This window comes from Oryx dammah, unplaced genomic scaffold (genome assembly GCF_014754425.2).
Source record: "Oryx dammah isolate SB20612 unplaced genomic scaffold, SCBI_Odam_1.1 HiC_scaffold_22, whole genome shotgun sequence".
NCBI lineage: Eukaryota > Metazoa > Chordata > Mammalia > Artiodactyla > Bovidae > Oryx > Oryx dammah.
Genome location: NW_024070206.1, coordinates 24,640,777 through 24,658,229, shown reverse-complemented (window position 1 = coordinate 24,658,229; position 17,453 = coordinate 24,640,777). Strand labels below are relative to the sequence as shown.

The window sequence follows — 17,453 nt, the reverse complement described above, 5'->3', positions numbered from 1 at the left end:
CAATGGGACCTCAGAACCAGAGGCTGTGGGACTGGGACTACCTTTTGGAAATTAGTGGAGTACATTAGAGTCTGATGCTGTGCTTCAAGAAGCTGCTCGGCAGTGGTGGGGCTGTCTTTCCTCATCCCCGACTGCCTGGCACGTTGACTTGGAAACTGTTTAATGGATGCGTAAGAAAAAGAGGACCCGCGTTCATTCCGCCTAAACTCGCCGAAGTTCAAGTGCGGAGGAATAGCGGCGTCTTGCCAGAGGAGGAAATCCGAGTCGAGTCGAACGAAGGACTGATAAAGATGTCCCTCGTTAGCCCTGGGAAGCCGGCACCGGGCACGACGTGAACCCCGTCGGACCCGCCGACGGCGGCCCTTCCCGAGGGGCCGGCGCGCCCGCTGGAAGGTGGGAGGCGGAGTCGCCCGGCTTCTGGGAAGAGACCAAAGGAATGAGTAATTGGAAATTCTGTAACAGAGACCCTTCTCCCAAACCCTATAGACCTTTCACCCCAAACCCCCTGCCGGGAAGCAAGAGGACAGGAGACAGACGCAGCGGAGGGAGAGTCACGTTCCGGGGAGGGAAGTGAAATAAAGAGGGCGGCACCCGGGGGGACCTGTGCGTCATTGAGGGACGAGGAGAGGCGCGGGCGCACGGGGTGGAAAGGAGAAGTGGGAGCGAGAAGCCGGAGGGGGCGGCCGCGCAGCGCGGGTAAGGGCGCCGCGCAGCGCCCGAACCTCCTGCCTTCTCCGGCCGCGCCCCGGCCGCCCGCAGCCTCCCGGCTCTAGTCCGACCCGCGCTCCGGACCCGGCCGGCGGAGCGCGCCCGCCGCGCGCAGAATGTGGCCGCCGACATGGCCCCGGCCCCGGCCTCGCGCGCCCTGGCGCTGGGCGCTGGCACTGCTGGCCCTGGGCGGCGCGGGGCTGTGCCACGCCAGCCCGCAGCCTGGGTACCCCGCACGGGCCAGCGCCAGAAACAAGTAAGTGCGTGGCCTCTCCTCGCCCCCAGGACGGCCGAGAGCCGTGGGCTCCCACCCACCCCTTCCCGGTCTCCCGCAGGACCCCACGCTGCCCGGCAAAGGCGAGGAGCTGCAGCCGGGGTCCTCCCTCGGGCTGCCGGGGCGGCGCCTCCTCCGCGGTGGCGCGCGCTCCACAGCCGGAGCTGGGCGTCCCGGGCGACCTCGCCCGCGCCCCCAGCGGTGCCGCGTCCCGGACCGAGAGGCGCAGGGAGAGCCCCGCAGGGCAGGGCGGTCAGGAAACTCCCCGGGAATGACTGGGGCCCCTGGGACGTGGGGAGGAGGGCCCTTCTCGTCTTTTGTCGGATTAAGGTGCCTGCTCTCCAACCGTGCACCCGCGCGCCCTCCACATGTCGGCTGGTTCCCCTCCCGCCTCCGGGGGGACCACGGGCTCCCTGACCCTCGCTCGGTCGGTCGCCCTGAAGGCTCGCTCCCTCTCTGCCCCGCCTCACTGTTCTCCGGGTTTATGCCGTGCCCTCTCCCCGACTCTCCTTCACCCCAGGAACTGGTGCGCCTACATCGTGAACAAGAACGTGAGCTGCTCGGTGCTCGAGGGAAGCGAGACTTTTATCCAAGCTCAGTACAACTGTGGCTGGAACCAGAAGCCCTGTCCGTCTGCACTCACGTAAGTCGTGGAGTGGAGGGGCGGGCGGGGCGCGCCGGGCCCGGGTGGGGGCAGGGGTGGGGTCGGATCTCTGGGCTCCAGCGGCTCAGAAAATCTCTTCCAGCGGATGAAAACTCAACCGCTGAAAAGTCTGAGCGCTGAGCAGGGTACCAGGCTCTCCGGGGTATTCGAGGCTGGAGTGAGCGTCCGGGACGCGCCTGCCTTGCGGTCAATCGCAAGGCAGAGGAGGGGACGAACAAAGCCCCCCACCCCCATTCTCTCTCCCTCTCTTTTTCTTTCAATTTTATTACTAACATAAGGCAGCTGGACCTAATTAGATCCATATTGTGTGTTCTGGGGCACGGAGAAGATTCCAAAATGTATACTGCTAAAAACTCTTATGAGTAGGATTAGCTGAGAGGTTTGTTCTAGCAGTGTTCTAAATCAGGCGTTTTGTCCAAATGTCCCCATAAAACTGACCTCTTCCAGGTGTTGTGTATCTCTAAACCAAAGTCCCCAGTAACAACCCGCTTGAAAGTGTGCGGTTGTTGTTTTTTTCAAGTTAGATTTGGGAGATTCCGCTAAGTGGTTGTCAGGAGAGAATGGTCTTTAAAGAGGAGGGGAAGGATTAATCTTTTTGCTCATAAAGATTTCACTGTCTTAAAAAAACAACAAGGAGGAAGCGAAGCAGCAGAGGACAGATTTTGTTACATACATCAGCCTCATTCAGTTGTCATCTGGCTAGTCTTTGTGTTTTTGTGTAAGTCAGATATCATAGGGTAAGCTGATGTGAATAAATGGCTGTAGCCGACGCATGGGATGGTTGAAATTAATTGTTTTCTCCTAAGAATAAGTTGTTTGTCTTAGAGCACAGTTGTCTTTACAGCAAAGAGTAGCCAGTAGGCGGATCTGTCTCTGGCAGAGCGAAGGGACAGACTGGAACTTGTGCTGCAGGAAACCTTATTCCAGAAGGCATTGGGGGGGACGGGGGCGGGGGGGGGCTTCAGGCTGTAGTTGGGATCATCCCAGGTGGGCTGTGGCGAGGACTGAAGAAACAAGGAAGGGATGCGTGCGTGCTAGGTCACTTCAGTCGTGTCCCACTCTGTGCCACTCCATGGGCTGTATGTAGCCCTCCAGACTCCTCTGTCCATGGCGTTCTCCAGGCAAGAATACTGGAGGTATGGTCACCATGCCCTCCTCCAGGGAATCTTCCCCACCCGGGGATCGAACCAGGGAAAGGATAAGTCCTATTAAAAGCAAAAAAAACCACCACCCCCAGCAAAACAAAAAAAACTTAGACTCCCCACTGCTGTACATAGAGCATCGGTTTGACATTGAATTGCTGGCTGTCACGCTGAGTTGGGTAGCCCGTCAGAGGGACACAGTGTTCTCCTAATGCCTGTGTCTCTGGGTGCACAGGGCGTGGAACACAGCAGTTTGCAGGTGTTTCTGATAAGCCCAGGAGCCCGAGTTGCTGCTTGCAATTCACAGGTGTTGTCAGTTCTTCATGATTTGATCCTTAGGACCTGAGACCTGCAGAAGTGAAGATTCTCGGGAAACTCAGCCTGGAGTTATGGAGAGGGGGCTTTCTGGGTGGCATGGGATAGGTGGGCCTGGAGGCCCATGACAGGCTCGAGTGGGGAGTGTGGTTTAGCCACTGGTGACTGACAAGCATCGTGGGAGAAGCAGGTAGGAGCCGTGCGGACTTGCCAGAGTCGGAGCAGAGCTGAGCTGTTAGGGGCGGCGGAGAGAATGGAGGGAGGAGGAGAGAGAGAGAAGCCAAGACTTTGGAGGAGGAAGTGCCATCTTAGAGAGCTGGGGAGGAGAAGCCCAGGAGGTGGAGGGGTCCAGAAAGGCCAGGGCTCTGGGGCAGCAGGAGGAGGGGGATAGGCCTTCTGCAAATGCAGAAGGAGACAGTTCCAGGCCGGGGGCTAGGCCTTGTAACTTGTGTGAGATGCAGGGCGTAGTCCTGAGGAAACCCCTTTACCCAAGAGTCTAAAGGGTTTCAAGGGTTTTTGTGGGGAAAGGGAATTGGTAGTAGCCAAGCAGGTGAAGCCTGGTGGCTCTCAGGCTGTAAAGAATCCGCTTGCAATGCGGGAGACCAAGGTTCAGTCCCTGGGTTGGGAAGATCCCCTGGAGGAGGGCATGGCTACCCACCCTTCTTCTTGCCTGGAGAATCCCCGTGAACAGAAAATCCTGGTGGGCTACAGTCCATGGAGTCCTCACAAAGAGTCAGACATGACTAAGCGACTGAACACTTTCACACTTTAAAGCAGATGAAGAGCTACTTGGAAGACTTAGCAGGTTTTAGGACAGAAGTGAAAAAGCTGAAGGGAGAGACTGAATTTGCCCTGAGACTGAGGGAAATCAGAGGGAAACAAGGGTTCGGTGGGGAAGTAAGTCGTGCAATAGGAGAACTTCTGAGCTGGACGCTCAGCTGCCGCGGGTTCTGGGGACTTGGCACGTATGGGCTTCCAGAAGTTTTAGCCAATGCTCAGTTTGCATATACAGAGACTTTGGTTCCAGATTGTGGATTGGGGCGTCGTTGGTGTGAAACTGGAAGTAGAGAGGGTTTTGTCTGATACACGGGCGTTAGGAGTAAGCGCTTTCCTGATGCTGTAGAGAACCTTGTGTCAGGCACTGTGTTAGGGCTGTTTAGTCCGTACATTAGTTCAATGCCCGCCACGGTCCTTCAAGATGAATACTGTTGTCCCCATTTTTATCGGTGAAGACTTGAGGCAAGAAGTCCCTGACCTTCCTGTGGTCCCGTGACACGGTAGTGGCAGGGCTGCCAGGAGACCTGGCCTTTGTGGACAGGCCTCTGTCCCTGTAGCATGAGAGAGAGAGAGTGTCCTCAGTGGCTTCCCTGGCAGCTCAGTGGTTAAGAACCTGCCTGCCAGTGCAGGAGAGGCGGGTTCAATCCCTAGACTGGGAAGATGCCCTGGAGAAGGAAATGGCAACCCACTCCAGTATTCTTGCCTGGAAAATTCCACGGACAGAGGAGCCTGGTGGGCTGCAGTCTATGGGGTTGCAGAAGAGTCAGACACAGCTTAGTGACTAAACAAAAGCAAAATAAAACAATAAAAAAAATCACTTTAGTACTTGTAGAGTATTCAACTACTAAGAGGATCCCCACCTTCTTTCATGGGAGGCAGTTCCCACATAAGAGTGAGTGAGCAGCGTACGAGCTTGTGCATGTGTGTTCCTGCCTGTGTGCTTCACTCTCTTTCCTGGGCATCATTTGCAAGGAGGCCGTGGACTCCATCATTTTTCACACTGTCTACCGTGCTGTGTGGTTTGGCTCTTATTTTATGAAAACACTGGCCAGTTTGCTTCCTTTGTTTGGTTTGTTAGGCTGGTTGTTGAAAAGATGCTAATTAGGGAGGCCAGACTGGTGGGGCTTGAGACTGGTGGAAAACCACCCCTGTCCCCCTGGGCTCAGCGACCACCCTGAGACTTGTCTCTGGGGATGGAGTTAAAAGTGTGCTTCCAGAAAAACCTTTCAAAGCTCATGTCCTAATACTTGGGAGGTGGTGATACCATTCTTGTGTAGGGAGAATGGTTAATTACTATGAAGACTTCCCTGTCACTAGGAATTGGAAATCAGGGCGCTCTCTCTGTGGGTCTGTGTCTCTGGTACACTCAGTGTGAGGAGGGGTCCGGGTCTCCAAGGCACAGGACCGTGTTCACAGACACTGCTCTGTGTTCCCTAAGCTAGTTCTTGAGGGTGGCTGATCTGACCCGGGGAGGAGATAAGAGAAGTTATCCGATGCTGATTATCCAGTAAGGAGGGAAGGGCAGCTGCTGTGCACTCTAAAGCAGCATAAAAGCTGGGCGGTGGCGATTGATCATTTACTCTGAAGATGGGTCTGAGGACCACTCCCCACTCTGAGATCATTGTTCAACTTTACACGTTCATGTTAAAAAAAGGCATAAATCTTCTAAAATTTCATCGTATTGCAGAGTTTTCTGATTCACTGTAAAAACCTTTAGCAGTTCAGCCTGTTTGGTAGATGCATACACATGCATACACACCCCCGCACTTAGGATGGTCCCAGCAGATCTGCACCTGAGTCTGGGGTCTTTGTAGGACACCTCAGCATGGAGAGAGTCTGTCTGGTCCTGGACTGGTTTGAGGGACTTGCTTTGGGAGACATAGGAATGTGGGAGACTTGGAATTCTTTCTGCAGGGCGGGGACCGGGCAGGTTGACGGCCTTGGCAGGCTTGATACAGTGGCCAGGGCTGATTTCACGAGACACTCTTCTTGGAGTGCATTCTTGTAAGGGGATGAGTCCTTTTATGTTCATTATCTTCCGTCTATACTGTAATCCCTGGACGTTATCCCCCTTTTACAGGAGGGCATGTAGTCAGGAAGTAGTGGAGCCTGGGAACAAGTCCAGCTCTGTTATTTCTAAGCCTTAGGCTCTTCCCATCCCACACCCACACAGCCCCTTGCTGTCTAAACCCACACTCAGTGATGAGCACCCCAAGGGTGTGTGTGCGTGAGTGTGCCTCCATGTGTGATGCTATGACCCTGGCAGCCCCCGTGTGATGGGAGGGGACAGAGAGGGTCTGAGCTCTCGCAGAGCCCCCTCCCCCCAACACGGGTTGGTCATGTTGTGTGTACTGCTGGTGGAAAACAGCACTGTCTTTCTTCTCCTGGCTGGACTGGGCATTGTTCCTTTCATGCATCATTCATGCCTCATGGCAGCGATTATAGAGAGTTCCATCACCTCCCACTCAGCTGGGCTAAGCTAAGTTAGTATTTGAGGCATTTGGGGGTGTCCCATGTGCAGAGAAACCGCCTTGCTGGTAAGGACAGGGAGGACCCCAAACGTAAGGCAGGGTTTTTCCTCTCTATTCACTACCGTCTGATAGTGCAAACTGACTGGGGTTTATCAGCATCTGCCCAGCCCAGCCTCTACCCACTCCTTGGGTGTGTAGAATTTTGGTGAAATTTTTCCTATTAGCTCTTTTTTTTTAAAAAAAAAAAAGAAAAAGACTCAGCGGTTGGGACTGGGAGCTGGGCGGGGCCAACTCTAGGAGCCTGCACTGCTGTGATAACACAGATGCAAAATTTTCGAATTTCCCCCAGGTGTGAGTGTTGGTGCTGAGTTTCCAGAACTCCTCTAATCCTTAGATTCTAGAGGGAGCAGATGGTCATTCATTTGGAAGAAAAGTTTTCTATTAGGGAGCAATCTCAGCCAGGAAAAGCTTAAAAAGAAAAAAAAAAAAAAAAAGGACTTGAGATGGGGGGAAAAAAATGAGGGCTTACGTCTTCTACATCTCCAGGAACAGAATTGCTTTCAAGTCAAACTGTGCCTTTTGTGTAGATAGCTCTGGGGGAATATTTCTTCTTTCTGGGTTTTGTTTGTTTGTTTCCAAGATTTCTTGATTTTTGGCTGTGCTGGGTCTTTGTTGCTGCACATGGGCTTTCTCTGGTTGCAGTGAGAGAGCTTCTCATTGCGTTGGCTTTTCTTTTTGCGGCACATGGACCCTGGAGCTTGGGCTCAGTGGCTGTGGTGCACGGGCTTAGTTGCCCCTTGGCATGTGGGACACTGGGCCAGGGATCGAACCCATGTGCATTGCATTGCAAGGGAGATTCTTATCCCCTGGATCACCTGGGGAAGTCCCCTCATTCAGTTTTTTAACCAATGTTTTGAGGTCCGTTGGCTGTGATGAGCCCTGCTCCTTGGTACAAGGAGGGCCCTTGTTATCATGAGGGACCCCAAGTCCAAACCCAGGAGCACCTGCACAGAGGCACCAGAGCTGCGCCTGGTCCCTGCTGCGTCCCCCTCTTCCAGGCCCCATCCTCAGCAGCCTCTGGTGCTTCCCCAGGTGCCTCAGACCTTCCTTTCTAGCTGCCTCGCTCTTTTCCTTCGTTTCTAGTAGATACGATCCTGTTTGTAGAGCACTTTGGTGTTCCCAGGAGAAGGCAATGGCAACCCACTCCAGTACTCTTACCTGGAAAATCCCATGAGCGGAGGAGCCTGGTAGGCTGCAGTACACGGGGTCTCGAAGAGTTGGACACGACTAAGCGACTTCAATTTCATTTTTCACTTTCATGCATTGGAGAAGGAAATGGCAACCCACTCCAGTGTTCTTGCATGGAGAATCCCAGGGACAGGGGAGCCTGGTGGGCTGACGTCTGTGGGGTCGCACTGAGTCGGACATGACTGAAGTGACTTAGCAGCAGCAGCAGTTGGTGTTCCCAAAACATTTTCACATTCATAATTTTATTGTATTCTCATCACAAGCTCAGCCAGGAGATTAAGCAGGGAAGAGACTGGGGTCTTGGAAGAACTTTGTACTTATGGGCTACACTTTCCACCTTTCTTGGAGAAAAATGAATAGAAGACACACAGAGGTTGTGGCTTTAAGGAAAACAGTTGGCTTTTTGTGAAGCTTCATTTAATTCCCGTTAATTAGTCTTCCTCCAGGGATCTGTGATTCCACCAACACTTGGTCAATGAATTAGAATTCTGATGAAGCCAGAAAAGGGGAGACACGGCAGGGTGAGGTGGGGACAGGTCAGCGGGCCCCTCACGTAGTCCCTCAAGACTGGCTGGGTGTGGCCAATGCTTCCGGGAGAGGAGATAGAAGATGCATCTTCTGGCCTCTGCTCTACCACCGCCAAGCTGTGTGACTTCAGGCTGGTCACTCAACCTCTCTGAGACGCGCTTCCTCAGCACTACAGGGGAGGTGACGGCTGTGAGGCACAGTCGCCAGCAATGTCTAAGAGACACAGCTTGTTCTCCCTGTTTGGAGTTGTTGCCTCCTCTTTAAAGGCTCTGAATTCCCTAACAAGTTAGAGAAAGGCTGAGATGCTAAAGAATGAAATAAAGACATACAGTGACCTAAGATGACAAGAAAATGAGACAGTTTAAATCAATTTGTAAACGTGAAGTTAAACCCAGAGGTTGCTTTGGAAGCAGAGCAGTCATGGAGTTTTTTTTTTGGAAAAAGCACAGGAGAGATTACTGTCAATTTAAAATAGGTGCTTTGGGTTTCCCTGGGGGTCCAGGGGTACGAGTTTGATCCCTAGTCAGGGAACTAAGATCCCATGTGGTGTGGCCAAAAGTTTTAAAAACTAAAAATAAGTGCTCTGGTTGCTGCGGACGTTGGTTCCTAGCTCTGCAGGTGTTTGGGTGCCTGTGGCAGGTCCATAGAAAGGAGTCAGCGGAGTGTTCCGGGTTGCCTTTGCTGAGCTCCAGTCGTGTTTCGTCCAGCCAGGAACACGCGGTTTTAATGCTCTGCTCTGAGAAAAAAAAAAATCCTCTTCTTCATGTTGGGAATATTAAGATGTTACTCATGTTTACTGAGTGAATGACGAGGCAGGTACCGTGCATGACAGTGAGCTGCTGTTTTACATACTGTTTTCAAAAACCCAAACCTGATAGACTGCCAGTGTTCAGATGACTTCCAGACTGTCACCCAGATGTTCTGATTTATTGTTGGCTACAGGACTGTTTCACGGCCCAGGATTAACTGCTTCCGCGCTTGATGAAGCTGTTTTCTGGGCTTAAAAATAACAATGACCCACTTGATAAAATGACACAAGCGTGACTCTGCCTGATGAATGATTTTCCTGGGAGGATCTGGAGAGGGACAGAGTGGTTTTCAATATGCTGGCAGTTCACGTGGGAGGAGAAATAACGCAATTATTAAAACGAAGCTCACCAACAAGTTTTCTTCCTTCCTTCCTGTATTAAAGTGGTGATGGGTGCTGAAAAAAAAGGGAGGTTTCCAACTAACCAAATTCCTGGTTCGAAAATGCTGGAGAAGCAAACTGCTATGGGTGTGTCAAGATCCAGCTGCTCTTTTCTCTTTTTTTCCCCCCACATAAAAAATATTAGGAGATTATGGGATATGCCTAAAAATTATTCTTTGCAGCATCAACCTTTCAGAACAGTATGCTTTCATGAGGATTTAGTTAAAAGAAATTTGAGATGCGTATTTAGATGAAGTCTTCTCAAGCTGATCATTTTGATGAAAAGGAATTGGCTGTGAGACGTCTCAACTTTTCCCTCACTTCTCCCATCTTCTCCCACTTTTGTGATTGTCTGTGCGGGCCTCATTAGGTTATCTTTGCTGAGATTTGTTCGCAGCTCATTATGAAGTGCCAGAGAATTCCCTCCTGCTTCCAGCTGTTCGCCTGCGTCTGCCCAGCACGGATACTGTTAAAAGATCATGATATAAGGGCCTAGATTTTTTTCTCCCTAAACTGTGGTGGTGAAAATGCCACTTGTTTTCTGCTAACTGAAGCTTTTCCACATATCTTGAAAGTGGAGCCTGAAAGCTGTGGTAGAGATTGCAACAGAACCCAGGGTTGGGGCCGGTTTCACAATCCAGCCCTTCGCGAGGGATCGTTTCACCAGTAAAGTGGTTCCCTGGCTCTAGGCAGTTTCAGCCCTAAGAGCTCTGACACTCGGGGAGCGGGGGCATGTGGCTGGGGAGTGAGAGGAATGAGGACGTTGGGCAGGGAGGGAGGCATCACAAGCCCCTCTGGATGTATTGAACATTCCAGAAGCTGCTGTCCTGAGGGTGCTCAGGCCTGACATATACACCAGGTGGCCCACCCCAGAGATGCCCCAGCTGTCATCTGCTGGAGCAGCAGTGTTCCAGGACCACAGCCCAGGGTCAGGGCCTGGCCCCACTGTGATAAACCATCTGCCCATTCCCATCCCCACACATTTCATCATCTTCTGGCCACTCTCAAGGTATCTGGGAGTCGTTTGGTTGCATCGTGGCAAAAAAAAAACAACTAGTGAGATGAAACGCAGATTCCTTGCTCACTGGCGGAGCAGGAGGGAGGGAAGGCAGAAACACCATTCACGGCTCATGTCCAGAACCAAATTGCAAGGCGCCCGCTGAGCCTTCCTTGGCAGAGTCCACACTGGGAAAGAACAGTCCCAACGAGGAGTCACTCTTTGTCATATTTTTAAACACTCATTTACGTCTTTGACATTTTGTGTTATTTTACACAAAATGGCAATTTGAAGATAAAGAAAATTCTGTTTTGAAAAATTTTGTTTTCCTTAATCATTGGTCCATGCCACCTGATGCAAAGAGCTGACTCACTGGAAAAGACCTTGATGCTGGGAAAGATTGAGGGTTAAAGGAGAAGAGGGCAGCAGAGAATGAGATGTTTAGATAGCATCATTGACTCAATGGACATGAATTTGAGCAAACTCTGGGAGATGGTGGAGGACAGAGGAGCCTGGCGTGCTGCAGTCCATGGGGCTCGAAAACAGACATGACCAGCTTTCAAAAGTACAAAAGTAGATATTACGGCTGAGTTCCCAGTAGAAATAAAGCAATTGGTTGTGTGTTTGAAAAGTAATCTGATACATTAAAAACAACAAAACTTTAGCTGAATCCTCATTTTGAAACTCTGAAAAAGACTTAACAATGCTGATTTTTGGCTTTTTCTTAACTGAGATTTGTAATTGGATAGTCAAGACTGGCAATTTACTTCGAAATGCTGATGAGATTTTAAAATACTCAAGTGCATAAATATATATAAAGTGTATATAGTATATAAAATATATCTATATATTATATATGTATGCTATATGCAAAGCACACAAACAGCTCTACTGAGGTGAAATTTACATAAACTGTACATATTTAAAGTTGTATGATTTAACATGTATATATACCTGTGAAACCAACATCACAATTAGGATATTGAACGCCTCCATCACCCCCAAGAGTGACCTCACACCCCTTGTAATCCCCCCCCCCCCCGCCCCCCCCCCCCCCCCCCCCCCGCCACACTCCCTCCCTAGGCAACTGCTGATGGGCTTGTATTCTCTAGAGATTTATGTCAAGCATCATATGATCTGTACTCATGCATTAGGTTTTTTCATTCAGCTTGGTAATTTTAAGGCACATCCGCATTGTGCCCTGGATCCCTGGTCGATTACTTTTTATTGCCGAGTAGTATTCCTTTGCGTGTGTCCACCACCATTTGGGTCTGGTGTTTGGAAGCTGAGGACTCATGGTAAAATACAGTGTGGAAGCTCATTTATACTGATAATAAGGGTACTACTCTGATTTTCCCGAAGACCAATTGAGACAGTAAATACGTAACAGATGTCGAACACTGGATGAAATGTAATGCGGTAAAGAAACACAGGGCCCGTTTTGCCCCGGGGAGATGTTGGATTGAGGCTGCCTAATTAGCATACACCATTTCGAACTGGCATGAAGCTCAGTAGGGTTAAGTAGACTTATTATTTGAAGACTCTTAGTTCCTTGGTTTCATTAAACAAATATTTTTGTGCCTGGCCTCCGTCTGGCCCAGGTCTCGGCCCCATGGGGACACAGCAAGGAACCCAGCTTCTCTCTAGCTCTCCAGAAGTTCACGGCCAATAGGTGATGTGAGACCTAAGCAGAAGTATTTATGAAGCAAAAGGTAGGCATGAGGGCTGCAATAAGAAAAGCACAAACAGCGGAGGATGTTCGGCGGCGGAGGAAATTGTTTCCAGCCGGGAGGAATCCGCGAGCTTGTTTGCAGGTGGTGACATTCTAGCAGGGCTTTGAAGGAAGGTTCCAGCTGAAAAATAGATGCAGACATGAGAGGACACCAGCCCAGCCCAGAGAGGACGTTAGCAGGGGCCAAGAGGAAGAGAGAGGGGAGGAGTAAGCCATGGGAGGTCTGTTCCAGGCCTGGCCCCTTGGCGTATAGATGGCCGTTGAAGCCCTGGGTGTCTGTCCCGATGCGCCCTGTGTATGAGGACATCAGTCACCCTGGATTAGGGCCCACCCACGCTGACGCCCTCATGTTAACTTGCTCCCCTCTGTAAACCCCTGAATGCACAGTAAATGGCTTAGTCGTGTCCAGCTCTTTTGTGGCCCTGGGGACTGTAGCCCACCAGGCTCCTCTGTCCATGGGGTTCTCCAGGCAAGAATGCTGGAGTGGGTTGCCATGCCTTCCTCTAGGGGATCTTCCTGACCAGGGACCAAACCCGCATCTCTTAGGGTTTCCTGCATTGGCAGGAGGGTTCCTTACCACTAGTGGCACCTGGGAAGCCCCTCACCTACAAATAAAGTCACGTTCCAAGGTCCTGGGATTCAAACTCTGACATATATTTGGGGTGACAGAGAGTTCAAGCTGTAACCCAGGGTTGGGAGTGTGGGTTCTATCATTTAGGCAAAGGGGCACCATGGAGAATTTTAGGTCAAGGACACCAGCAGAGCTTCCAAATGTTAATCTGGCAATTGGTGCAAAATGGGTTGGAGAAAGGAGAGGATGGGTGGGGAACAGTGGGAGGGGCTCTGTGGGGAGCCAGGCTGGGTTCCCTGATGGAGCTGAAGCAAGTGTGGTGGGAAAAGTGGGTCTGGCTGTGGAGGGGTGAGCAGTGACCAAGACTGAATGGCCAGGAGGCCTCTTCTCCATGCTTTGGGGTGAAGAGCTGTCTCTGAGCATGTTAGTCCATTGTCGATGGTGGGGATGAAAAGGACCATACCAGAGCACCAGATTTGAGCTCCCTGCCTCATACAGCAAATTTCCATTGGCTATCTAATTTTACACAGAGGGGTGGGATGAAGTGGGAGAGGGTTTCAAGAGGGAGGAGACATACATATACCTGTGGCTGATTCATGTTGATATATGGCAGAAATCAACACAATATTGTAAAGCAACTATCATCCAATTAAAAATGAATTTATTTAACAACAAAAAAGGACCATAACTTTTGTTGTTTAGTTGCTCAGTTTTGTCCAACTCTTTACAACCCTATGGACTACAGCATACTAGTCTTCCCTTTCCTTCACTATCTTCCAGAGTTTGCTCAAACTCGTGTACATTGAGTCAACGAAGCCATCCAACCATCTCATCCTCTGTCACCCCCTTCTTTTGCCTTCAGTCTTTACCAGCATCAGGGTCTTTTCCGGTGAGTTGGCTCTTCACTTGAGGTGGCCAAAGTATTGGAGCTTCAGGATCAGTCCTTCCAATGAATATTCAGGGTTGACGTCTTTTAGGATTGACTGGTTTGCTCTCCTTGCAGTTCAAGGGACTCTCCAGAGTCTTCTCCAACACCACAGTTCAAAAGTATCAATTCTTCAGCACTCAGCCTTCTTCATGGTCCAGCTCTCACATCCATATAAGACTACTGGAAAAATCATAGCTTTGATCTTGTGAGAAAAGGTGAATTTTTTTATGCACTGTCTTTTAGAGGTTGGGGCAGAATTTGCCTTTATTCACAGAAGGATCAGTACCTCATTACTCATCACCTTTGATCAGGAATCAACTCTAATCTTTCATGTGGGCAGTTGGGTCTATTATTATAGAAGCAGCCCAGAGGGTTAGTCTTACTACACATTTTTACCTTATGGTAAATACAATAAAATAACTGTATATGTCTTGTCTGATATGACTGGTCTCTGCTGAGATGCCCTAGAACAGAGCCTGTTGCTCTGGGTCATAGACGTCTGTAGGCTCCCAGTAAGTATGAACGTTCCATAGTAGATACTCAGGGAAAGCCATCGTGTGATCCTGGTGGGCACCCAGAGGGTGTTTGCTGAATGAATGGATGAAAGAGAAAGCGTGTGAATTGTTTTATTTATTTCTTTTATTAAGACTATATTTTTGGAGCAGTTTAAGGTTTACAGCAGAACTGAGGGGACAGTAAGGAGATTGCTCATGTTCCCCTGCCGCCCACATATGCCCAGCTTCCACCAATATCAGCTTCCCCGCCCGCCAGAACAGAGTGTCTCTTACAGTTGATGAAACTGCACCGGTGCATGACAGTCATCCAAAGCCCATGGTTTGCATCAGGCTTCATTCTCAGTGAGAGAAGGTTTTTAGCTTGTTTTTCCTCCCATTGTGAAGACTCATATGTGCTGAGTTTGGTTTTCATGTTTCAGGCACGGAGACCATAAGTTTGAACAACTGGCCATGGCTTGTGTTTTTAAAATGGAAATCGTGGCATGCACAGACTTTGAAATGATTGTTACAGATGAGTGAAAATGCAGTGGCTTGCAGCTAAAACGAAGGGTTGTGATAGGATAGATTCCTGTTAAATCAACCAAAGTAACAATGTGTGTTGTCATTTAGATTCCTGAGCTGGTCATCTCAGCGTGAGCTTTAAAAGCTTTTTACCAAGGTGTAAGCCTCCGTTGCCTGTCTGTGTGAAGTATGATGGAGCTTTGATTTGGGGAGGCTTCATGTTGTCGTTTAGTAACTCATTTGTGTCTTACTCTTATGGACTGTAGCCCGCCAGGCTCCGGTGTCCTTGGAATTCTCCAGGCAAGAATACTGGAGTGGGTTGGTATTCCCTTCTCCAGGGAATCTTCCCAACTTAGGAATCGAACCTGTGTGTCCTGCATTGCAGGTGGGTTCTTTATCACTGAGCCACCGGGATGGCCCAGAGTTCATGTACACAGCTCTAAGGAATGCTTTGGTGTAATTGCGAGGATACAGTAATCAGAGATAAGCATGCGTTTTGAGAAAGTTAAATACTGAAAATATAGGGAATTATTTTAAAGATTATTCTTGTGACAGAAATTCCTTGAAAATAGCCTGCTGATGTATTTTATTTGAGATAAAGTAAATTGCAGTGATGTCTTGGGTGGTGGGCCAGCCTAGCGCCTGGCTTATGAGGATGAGAATTACTACTCAGACCATAGATCTTAGTTGTTTTATATTAAACAAAACAAAATAATGCAATCTATGTTATTTTTCTTAAATGATTTTTAAAGCAATGGAAAACAAGCTGCAGCCCCTCTTCACCACCTCAGAGTCTGTATATTTGTCTCCCTCTCCCCTCAATTTACAAGAACCGTGATGCCCCAAAGCGTTTCTCCAGGTTGCTACACCCTATCTTGCTACAGCCCCTGCATACTTGGGTTCTGGCCTGGTTTTCTCAGAAAAACATCACCCCTCAAATTCCTTAAGAAAGGACTTCTCTGGTGGGGCAGTGAATAAGAATCCATCTGCTAGCGCAGAAGAGATGGGTTCAATCCCTAGTCCGGGAAGATTCCACGTGCTGCCAAGCCATCAAGCCCGTGCGCCACAACTGCTGAGCCTGTGCTCCAGAGCCTGTGCTCCTCCACAAGGGAAGTCACTGCAGTGAGACGCCTGTGCTCCACAACTGGAGAGTAGCCCCTGCTCGCCGCAACTAGAGAAAGCCTGTGCAAAGGAACTAAGACCCAGTGCAGCCAAAAATAAATTAATTTTTTTGATTCCTTAAGAAAAAAATCAAGTTCCGCAAGCCAGCATGAACACGAGGATTCAGTGAAGACTGCAGCAACACAAGCAGCTTGGCAGACATGGCAGATGTTTCCAACCTTAAAACCCACTGGCCACTCTAAGTCTCCTTGGAGTAAAATTCGTCCTCACTTTTTTCTCCTCCATGGCCTCCATCACCCCTTTCTATTTAAAAGCAAATAAGCGAAATTCTGCTTTCCTTACCCCTGGCCCTCTGCTTGTCTGCACCTTCAGGCTGGAGGCGGGCTGGCTGTGGCACCATCTTCCAAAACAGAGTTCTGCTCCTTCTAAGCAGAGGGCAGTTGACTGTGAATGTCTTGACCTCGTTTGTCTTAAGTGTGGATTTGAAAATCATAAAGTAGCCCTGGTGTCACCTGGACAATGTGAGAAATACGAAACTAGGTTGTAACACTTGGTCCTTCTCCCCCACAGAGTGGTCATAAATTAGAAAAGAAACACAAGCCATGTTTTCAATTTCCATATTATTTTTTTACACTGAGAATGAATTGCCCCCCCAAAAGAACATTTTTATATCTGCAGAGAAACTCCTACTGTCTTAGGATTTTCTGAGCTTCTGAGTGACTTCCACCAAGTTCCAGGTGAGGCATCTTTAAGAGCTTACCACCATCCATGGTCTTCATCCCAAGGTCCAACATTGACTACAGATGGGGTATCGTAGCCAGTTCTCCTTTTGAATGGAAAAGCAATACAGTGGTCCTTTGGGCTCCACAGGGAATTAGTTCTGGGACATCCCATGAAACCAAAATCCACGGATGCTCAAGTCCTTTTGTAAAATGGTGTAATTCTTGCATAGAACCTACACACATCCTCCTGTATACTTTTAATTGTGTCTGGATAACTCATAATACAGCATAAATGCTATGTAAGTACTTAGAGTAGCTGGGTGCGTGACAAATTGGTTTTGCTTTTTTGAAACTTTCTGGAATTTTCTTTTCTATGAATGCTTTATTTAAAAAAAAATTTATTTATTTTTGGCTGTGCTGGGTCTTTGTTACTGTGCGGGCTTTTCCCTAGTTGAGGCAAGCAGGGCTCCTCTCCAGCTGTGGTGCACGGGCTTCTCATTGCAGTGGCTTCTCTCGCTGCGGAGCCTGGGGCGTCAGGAGCTGCAGCACGTGGACTCAGTAGTTTTAGCTCCCAAGCTCTAGAGCACAGGCTCAGTCGTTGTTGCTCCAAGGCATGTGGGATCGTCCCAGATCAGGGATCGAATCCACATCTCCTGCATTGGCAGGCAGATTCTTTACCATTGAGCCACCAGAGAAGCCCTTCCATGAATACTTTGACCCATGGTCGATTGATCTGAATGTACTGAGAACACCTGGTGGGCGGCTGCAAGGGGAAGGGCGGCTGGCAGACATGGAAGCTGAGAGAGAAGAGAAAGCACGGAGTGACCAGAGCTGAGGGAGGGAAGTTGCCAAACAAGGCGAAGGACATGGAAGAAAAGCTTTCGAAATTATTGTGACTTCTGCAGGAGAATTTGAGGAAATCATGCTTCTTTTAAAAAAAAAAAAAAAAAAAAAGAGGAAATAATCAAAAGAGTTATTCAGCGGCTCTGAGAAGAAAGATCTGGATTTCTGAACCACAGAAAATCGCCCTTGGGCCAAGCATCACGCCA

At 49.4% G+C, this 17,453-nt stretch overlaps 1 protein-coding gene across 2 annotated transcripts in view; it reads left to right on the top strand.

Annotated features, from left to right (window-relative positions):
• The first annotated feature begins 468 nt into the window (after nucleotides 1–468).
• EMILIN2 (elastin microfibril interfacer 2) overlaps nucleotides 469–17,453 on the top strand; it is a 57,608-nt gene continuing 40,623 nt past the window's right edge. Inside the window, exons 1-2 of one of the 2 annotated variants that reach the window (XM_040264680.1) lie at nucleotides 469–964; nucleotides 1,503–1,625. In XM_040264680.1, coding sequence (XP_040120614.1) covers nucleotides 825–964; nucleotides 1,503–1,625 — 263 coding nt within the window. In that variant the 5' untranslated portion in view covers nucleotides 469–824. Of the gene's footprint in view, nucleotides 965–1,242; nucleotides 1,626–17,453 lie in introns of those variants that run through there. The other variant, XM_040264679.1, reaches the window with a different exon arrangement.